The 8,714-nt window shown below is 55.1% G+C and overlaps 1 protein-coding gene across 1 annotated transcript; it reads left to right on the top strand.

Annotated features, from left to right (window-relative positions):
* Window positions 1–1,183: 1,183 nt before the first annotated feature.
* On the top strand, window positions 1,184–8,543 carry LOC106861648 (bactericidal permeability increasing protein). Its single transcript, XM_088174894.1, has 15 exons — window positions 1,184–2,129; window positions 2,923–3,022; window positions 3,291–3,419; window positions 3,848–4,003; window positions 4,396–4,459; window positions 4,914–4,977; window positions 5,446–5,537; window positions 5,703–5,879; window positions 6,085–6,144; window positions 6,269–6,436; window positions 6,723–6,790; window positions 7,013–7,055; window positions 7,378–7,441; window positions 7,927–8,003; window positions 8,270–8,543. Exons 1-15 carry the CDS (start codon window positions 2,009–2,011, stop codon window positions 8,315–8,317), a joined length of 1,431 nt encoding a protein of 476 aa, XP_088031020.1. The 5' UTR covers window positions 1,184–2,008; the 3' UTR covers window positions 8,318–8,543.
* The last annotated feature ends 171 nt before the right edge of the window (window positions 8,544–8,714 follow it).

Here is an 8,714-nt window from a genome sequence, read left to right as displayed (position 1 = left end):
AACCCAAGGAGTAGAACTGCCTGGTCCCTGTAGTACCTGGGTAGCCCCAGCAAGTGGCTACAGGATAGCTTGAACCATGGCATCACAAGAGATATGTGGAAAGAGCTGGGGCAGGATGGGGAACTGCCCACACGTGCTGAGGAGCGTGTGGGGCCAGAGAGATTCCTGACCTGGGGGTCAGGGGGTGGACAGTGGACAGAGGGGTCTTGACCTGCAGTGCTGGGCAAAGTCAGCAGCAGCACAGGACTCCTGCAAGTCCCTCCTGGGCTCCTGACTCCCATCTGACCATTCCCATTCCTTCTCCAGCAACCTGGGGGAGCCAGCCTTTCCCCAGTGAAGCAGACCCCACATTTCCAGAACAGGCAGAGCAGGAGAATTCTTTACCTGTCCAAAGGGTTGGGGCAGGCAGGGCAGGATTTCATGTTCCATCCCCTCTGTTACCACTTGCAGGAAGCACTACCGGGACCGGCACATATGTTGAGCTTTAGATGTGGCTTTGGCTGCTCCTTGCCAAACACAGCAATGTTTGGTTAGTGCTCGGGTCTTTGAAGGCTTTTTTTCAGTTCAACTCCAAAATTTGCTCAAAGTCAGGGGTAAGATTTCCTGGTTTTGTTTCCTTTCTGTGCTATTCCCTATACAATTTCATTTCTCCTTATGGAAGAGTTTTGGCTCCTCCATGTTCCTCCTGAACTTCTTGAGTGTTGTTTTGACACAGCCCTTCAGTGAGATGGGGTTGTCACCATGTGAGGTTTGGGGAGCTCCTGCTCCAAAGTGAGCCAGACCCAGAGAAGAGCTGATGATGGTGACAGGGAGGGTCACGATGCTAAGGAGGCTGTGAGTGGAGATTTGGCCTTTTGCCTTTCTCCTCTGCTCTTGGATGCTTCTTTCTGGGCAACAGGAGATCTAGGGAAAAGGAGCACTGCCCATGGGCTTCAGTCTCAAGGATGTTGTCTCTGGAAGTCAGGATTTCCCTTGGATCCAGCATGAGATCTGCCTGCATCAGCAGGCATGGGTTTCCTGTGACTGGACTCCAAGAACACGAAATGAAAGTGACTGAATCATTTCTTCCTCCTGCATCATTATCTTAAAATGAGAAACCAGCCAGCCCAGCTCTCCTGGCTGAGGGGGCACAGGAGTGTTCCCCCCTCACACCTGACTGGCTGCACCCAGCTCCTGCCCCTATCTCCAGCCATCGTGACAAGAGCTGTGACATACCAGGCCTCAGAAGTGTTGTCTTTGGAGCTTGATCCTGGGGTGATGGATGTCTCCTCCTGTGCATGGCTGCTCTGTGCAGGAGCCTTGTGACAAGGTTTGGAGGTGCAGGGCACCCCACTCAGGTAGTTGCCCTAGTGCAGCTGTCCAGCCCAGGCAGGTGCCCCTTTGCCAGCCTGGCTGAGTGTGGGGGTCCCTGGAGTCTGATCACATGAGTTGAGAAGCTGTGACCTGCCTTCTTTAGCCATCGCTGTGCCTCAAGGCTGCTCTGGTGCCCCACAGCTGCTCTGGTGCCTTTGGAAGGCCTGTGCTGTGACAGAAGCAGCTCACAGAGTAGCCAGGAGAGCCATGGGACAGGGACAGGGATGGAGAGCAGCAGGGCTGGGACCCTGCTCCTGGACAGCCCAGGCTGTTCCCAGCTTTTACTGGGTGCAGGCTGCAGGAATGTGACTCTGTCAGGCTCAGCTGGCAGTGCCAAAGGCAGCTCTTCTCCACAGAGGATGCCACAGGCAGGGATTGCTGGCACTGACAGAGAGCAGGAAACTGGGCTGTTGCCTCCACTGCTGTTGTTTCCACTGCTCCTTCCCTGCCTTGGGTGATTGGCACCAGGTGTGCTTCTGTGCTGGGCCATGCCATGGTGCCAGCAGCACAGAGGAGCAGGGCAGTGGCCAAGCAGGAAGTCCTGGGGACGCCCCCCACGGCTCCAAACACCACCCTCACTTGCAGTTCCTGTTTTGACAGGGATATAAAGGTGGTGTGAGCAGGGAGAGCCCAGCATAGAATAACATTGAAGGAAATGAGGATGCGAGTGCAGAGCCTGGCGGTGGCTTGCGGGGCACTGGCATTGTGCCTGGCACTCACCACAGCCACCAACCCCGGCTTTGTGGTGAGGATCACCCAGGCAGGCTTGGACTACGGTGGGTTCTGTTTCTGATTTCTCTCCTTACAGATGCGCTGGTGGCAGAGGTGTGGAGCCAGGCAACCTGTGCGAAGTTCAGAGTCCCGGGACAGGATGGGGGATCACTGGCCATGGGTGTCCGTGTGAGGAGCACAGGGGCAGGACAGGGAAATCCTTGGACAGGGGTGCCAAATGCACCATCACCCAGGGCTTTCCCTGTTGCACCTGCCTGCCCCCAACCGCACAATACGATGGAGCCCCTGCAGAGGGGACAGCCCTGTGGGGTCTCAGGGAGCTGCAGCCAGGCAGTGTGGGGGGCTGGCACAGCAGGAGGGTGCTGGTCTCACAGCATGTCCAAGCGTGAGCCCTCGAGGAGGGAGCTGCAGAGCAGAGAGGAGCTGGGGAGTTTGAGGGTGGGGCAGTGACAGAGATGGATGGGCGCCGTGCTGGTTTTATCGAGCAGGCAGAGCCCCGGCTCCAGCAGAGCACAGTTATGTATTAAAATACGCTGTATGAGAAATACACAGCAGGCTGGTGCCTTGGCCCTCCTGCAGATCTCACCCAGTGCACAGTCTGCAGACTGAGGAGTGGGACAACTCTCTCCTTTCTGTGGCCACTACCTTCCACTGAGGCTGCAAGCAGGGCACGAGGCAGCAATGCCTGTGTGCTCACAGGGCTCTGTGCATGGAAATTTGCTTTAAAGCCCGCCTGGGAGGCAGCATCACCTGGATCTTTCCTTCGATCCTTCTGCTGCATGCCTGTTCCAGCTCCTGTGGCAATGGTGGAGTGATGCTCTCCCTGTGTCCCTGCAGCCAATCAGCAGGGGATGGCGATCCTGGAGAAGGAGCTGGCCCAGCTCAAGCTGCCAGACATCTCGGGTAAATCAGGGAAGGTGCGCTATGAGCTGTCCAGGTGAGTCCTGCCAGTACCTTGGAGCCACCCACTGTCCCTAACCCAAGCAATGGGCAGCAGGAGTGGAGATGGTGGGGAGTTCATGAAGCAGTAAGGACCATCCTGTCTGCAGAACTGCAGCTGGGGATGCTGCCAGTGCAGTGACTCCACTCCCCGCCACTCACCCTCCTTCCCTCCCTGATTGTTTCACTCCCTCCCTCCCTAGCCCTGTGCTTGGGAGCAAGGAAGCAGTGTAACAAGACTTTTCTTCTTATTCATGTATTTCTAGACTGCGCATTCCCAATTTCCGCCTGCCATACTCAAAGATTACCCCGATCTCCAACGTGGGCCTGCAGGTCACCCTCTCCAACGCCTTTGCCGAGTTGGTTGGGAACTGGAGGGTGAAGTTTCTCTTTATGTGAGTACCCAGCTCTTTCTCCCTATTCAGGCACTGGCTCTGTGTCTCCCTCTGTGGATCTGGACAGTTGTTTTTTTTCCCCTGTCCCTCTCTTTTGTGTTTTGGGCAGCTGGCACTTTGCTCTCCCAGATATGATGGATAAAACAGGGTGGGAAGAGACAGGAACAAAGCACATGAAAGGGCAGCTATACATGGGACTCTCAGATCTCTCTTCAACCTCCCCTACTTGCTCTCACTCCCCTCTCCTAGTTTATGTGCCAGTGAAATTGGTTTCTGCTGAGTTTGAAATCTTTCCCAGTCTCCTCTGGATGCACCATACAATGGGGAGAATGATCTAAATAGATTATTCATCCTGAAGCTAATTTGAGGTCTCTTCACCAGGCCTCGGCATTGACGAACTTCCCTTTCTCATTCCCCTCTCCCTGTAGTCGGAGCAGTGGATCTTTTAACCTGAAGGTGGAAAATATCTATATCAAAATCACCTTGAGTCTGGGCAGAGACACCACTGGGAAGCCCACCGTCAGCACTTCGGCCTGCAGTGCCAGCATCTCCAAAGTCCGAGTGCGCTTTTCAGGCAAATTGGGGTATGTAAATTCACTGGAAGATTTGGAAACACTGAGTGTTAGCCCACCTGCCATAGGAATGTGGCTCTGCCATTGGAAAGTGGCCCTGGTGTGAGGAGCAAATTGTTGGCAAATCTGAGGTGTCCTGGTCTTAGATCTGGTCTGAATTTCTCCTGCTGCACATGTGGCTGCACATTGAAGAGGGGTGGATGTGGTTAAGGCAGACACCAGACTCCTGTGGTTTACCAGGGAGGCTGTTTGCAAATCTAAACCCTGGGGCAAAGCCAGATGCCAAATTGGTGTGGGAAGGATGTTCCCAGGCTCTTGCATCTCTAGGGTCTCCCTTTCGTGGGCACATCCTTCTGCAGTATGGATCTGAGTTAGATAGGGCTTCTCTCTGTGTTTCTCTGCAGGTGGCTTTACAACCTGTTCCACAAGGTTATTGAATCCAAGTTGCGGAAGACTTTAGAGAGCAAGGTAGGTGAGCAGTGGAAAGCAGGGCCCTGGGTTTTCTGGTGGTCTTCAGCCCTCACTTGTAGGTGATGTCCTCGAGGGATCAGATATAGAGATGTAACTAGAACCAGAGGACAGCCCTGTACGGTGGGTTAATCCCCTCAGTTGCTCTTCTTCAGCCACATCCTGGTTGCTCAGCACAGTTCATTCCTGCATGGGCCACATGAGATTCATTCCAAGGGTCTCCCCACAGCTGAACTGTACCGCAGGGAAATTGCTGCAAGCAGGTGCTTGTAGGTATAAACCCTGCTTGTGTCTTGGACACTTAATGTGCTGCCTGATGAAGGGAGACAATCATCACTGTGTGCTCTTTGATTTAAGCAGGTTTTGTCATGGAGCAGGGAGCGTGGCCGAGGCTCTGAGTGGGGGCTGTGACCCGGCTGCCCCCGCTCAGCTCTGTGGCCTTTCTGTTCCACAGGTCTGTGACAATGTGGCCAAGTCTGTGCACAGCAAGCTCCAGACATACCTCCAGACCCTGCCAGGTACTAGGGGACTGCAAATGGGTTTAGGAGAAGCTCTTCTTAGCTTTTCCCAGTCATGAGAAATGTTTTACTTTGTGTCCGCTCCCCATCTCCTGGTGTTCCAGGGCCCAAGCTCAGAGCTGTGGAGCACCTTCTCAGCAGATACAAATCATTGTGTCCTGTCTGGCTGTGGAGATACCTTCGGGATCTCCTGTGGAGATCTCCTTGTGCCCAAGGACTGGTGGAGGCTTGGGCTGCCTTAGCCAGGGGATCCAGGCCATTCCTCAAATCCATGAGATGTCTATGAAAAAGCCAGGAAAAAAATGGGGACTTTTGCTTCTTAGCAGAAGCAAGCAGAGGGGCAGTTGGTAATGAGCCGATGCACCATGCAGCCCAGGCATGGCACTGCCCAGATGCCACTAGAGGCTGTCTGCTGCCAGCTTTCTGAACCATGTCATTCTTACTCATCTCTCTTTCTTGTGTTTACAGTCACAGCCAAGATAGATGGCAAGACTGGGATTGATTACTCCTTGGTGGCATCCCCAAGAGCTACTGCCAAGTCCCTGGATGTGTACCTGAAGGTGAGAGGCAGCCCTGGGGACACTTGATTCTGCCAATGACATTGCCACAGGCATGTGGGAACCAAGGTTTTGGTAATTGCTGCAAATGCTGTTTGCCAGCCTGAGTCAGCAGGTGAGCCCCCACTGCTGTTTGCACCCTTTCTCCACATCTCTCCTTCCTCCCAGGGTGAATTCTACTCCCTGGCCCACCGCTCCACTGTCCCCTTCCCACCACTGCCACTGGCCTTCCCCTCGGATCACGACCGCATGGTTTACTTTGGAGCCTCCAGCTACTTCTTCAACACAGCTGGCATTGCCTACCACGAGGCTGGGGTACTGGTCTTTGAAATCACAGAGGACATGGTGAGTGGCACGAGTGGGACAGGGCTGGGAAAGAGGTTCCATTTGGTGAGATGCCCCAGGAGCACTGTTGGAGAAGCCCTAGTGAGAGAGCTGGGGGCTGTGGGATGGGGCTGGGCTGTTGGACATGGCAGCATTTGAGGATGGGAGGGCTTGCTATGGGCTTCTCTGTGTCACATTGCCCCAGTGTGACAGTCCTCTCTTGTAGATCCGAAAGGATGCAGTATTCAGATTGGACACCTCTCTCTTCTCAGCCTTCATTCCCCAGGTGAGCAGTCTGGCCCTGCCTGCCCAGAGCTCCTGCACACACAGGTTTTGCTCTGTGCCAAGAGTTCTCCCTCATGACCGAGGGTTTGTGCCATCATTCCCATTCTCTCCCTACTCCCACACAGCTGGAGGAGATGTACCCGAACATGCCAATGAAATTCATGCTGTCCACTCCCACTGCTCCATTCCTGACTATTGGACCAGGAGGAATCTCGTTCCAGCCCGTTGTGGATGCCCAGGCTTATGTCATCCTTCCCAACTCCAGCCTGGCTCCCCTCTTCGTCCTCAGCCTGGTGAGTTCAGACACAGCCTGTCTCTGGGGCCAAGAAGGGAGTTTGAGCTGTGCCCAGTCGTGGTACCCAGATCCTGCCAGAGGAGGTGCTGGGTGCTGACCAGGTACAGTGGGAGTGTCCCCAAGGGACCAATTCCTGAGCTGACAAATGCCAGCTTTAATGCTGGATGCAAACGCCCCTGAATGGGCAGTGGTGTGTCTCATCTGGTCAGAGCCATTGCCCCAAGTGTCTGCTTTGGAGTGAGGTGGGATGAGCACTGCCAGAGCTCTGTGCTCTCTCTCCCCAGACAGGGAACGTGTCTGCTGTCATCAACGTGAGATCCGGCCGCATAGTTGGGAGGCTGGACGTGGGCAGGTACAGAGGGGAGCAGCCACTGACTGGGCAGGGAGTGGCTGGGGGTGTTTCTGTTTTGGGTGCCCAGGGACAGAGAGGGGGTGGGAATGTCCCAGGGATGTGGGCTTGGTGTGGAAGGAACGAGCTGGGGCTGGAGGGAGTGGGATCTGCATGGCCATCGATGGGTGGAACTGCTCCCTCTGTTGGGACACCCTCCACAGCATCACTTCTGTCCCTGTGCAGGATCAGGCTCTCTCTGAAGGATTCGGCTGTGGGCACTTTCCAGGTAAGCTCTCCTTGACCATGACCAGAGCCCTGAGCAGGGAGCTGGCAGCCTGCTGGTGCCAGGACAAGGGCTCATTCCCTGCTGCCTCCCAACATGGGACCCCGCATTGACCCTGCAGCCACCTCCTGCCTCAGCCTGCAATGCTGGGAAAGGATCCGTTGCTGCTCTCACCACAACGTTTCCTTCCCTGCCAAAGCTACTGGTCTCTGGCAAAGTGTGCGCCCTTCCCAGCTCCTTGTCTCTTTTTCTTTTCCTAATTATCCTCCAGTGCCTGCATGTCTCCTGTCCTGCAGGCTAAAGTTTTTCTTCCCCCTCTCCCCAGGTGCAATCTCTGCAGTCCTTAATGAACTACTTGACTTCCAGAGTCGTGCTCCCACGTCTCAATGGTGAGAACATACTGGAGGGAATGGGGTTGTTGGAGCACCCTCTACTCAGGTTGCTCCATTCAAGTGGTCCCAGCTCACTAATGAAATCCTCATTGCCAAGGCTGATCAGGCAATAGTGCATGCAGGAGGCAGCAGTGAAGCAGTGGGAGCCTCTTGCTGCTCTGACAGGCTCCCAGCAGCAAATGCAATGGAAAAAATGAGCCCTATGCATATCCTAATGCTTTCCAGACCCTTTACTCAAATCCCTGCTTCTCCTGCCTCGCCAGCAGCTCAGACCAGAGTGGGGCTGGTGGCTGGAGGGGGCTGTCGTGGCACTACACACAGCCCTGCCCCAGGAGCTTGGGAGGAGTTTCCTCTGCCTGCCCCAGGAGCAGAGGAGGAGAGGAAAGGGCTGGGGGGAGGAGGGGGCCATCTTCTCTGTGTGCTCTGTGATTCCTTGACTCCCGTTCCCACCCCAGTGCAGACACGTGTGTTGTCTTTTCCAGCCCGGTTAGATGAGGGTTGGCGTCTGCCAATGCCAAACGGGATTCAGCTCTCCAATATCCTTGTGAAGTACCACCAGGTGAGTGAGGGTGGAGCACCTGGTCCCAGCTGGGGCCCATCCTTCTGCCCTCAAATACTTGCTTAACAGCACAGCCTCCAAATCCAGTTTCCCCAAATGTGCTGGGAAGTGAAGGATGTGAGGTTGTTCTTCCCTGAGATCCCAGTGACCCAGCAGTAAACCAGAGCACACGTGCCAATCCATTCTCCCTTCAGGGATGTGGTGGGTGCTGGGCAATGCAGCTGCCAGGGCCCGTGGCAGCTCAGCACTTTGTCTCTTTCTCCCAGAATTTCCTGCTGCTTGGAGCAGACGTTCACTTCCAGACCCGAGGATGAAGATAAGGCGACGAGAGCTCTTCTGCACTAAATATGCTCCATTCACCACTTTGCCATTCTCTGCCCCTGATCCCAGCACCAAAGGTCACTGCTCCTGCCAGTGCCCCACACCACTGCCTTATCTTCCTGCTGGGGCCTTACCTGGTACTACCATGAGCTGGGGGTGCCCTGTCCCAAGCTACCTCCCCCTTCTTCCTGTGAGCAGCAATAAAGGTGCTGGTGCTCAGGCCTGAGTGTCAGTGTCACTGTCTGGGCTTGGGTCCACACAGGGCCTGGTGTGAGCTGGATTGGGATCACCTGGTTTGTCCATTTCCATGGCCATGGCAAGACACCATGGAACACCTGTGTCCTGCTGTCCCTTCACTGCAGCCTCGGGACAGTGTGGTTGGAAAGAGGA

Source organism: Sturnus vulgaris, chromosome 17, assembly GCF_052056855.1.
Source record: "Sturnus vulgaris isolate bStuVul1 chromosome 17, bStuVul1.hap1, whole genome shotgun sequence".
In the NCBI taxonomy this organism is placed as follows: domain Eukaryota; kingdom Metazoa; phylum Chordata; class Aves; order Passeriformes; family Sturnidae; genus Sturnus; species Sturnus vulgaris.
Note: the sequence above shows the minus strand (reverse complement) of the source record. Positions and strands in the feature narration are given on the sequence as shown.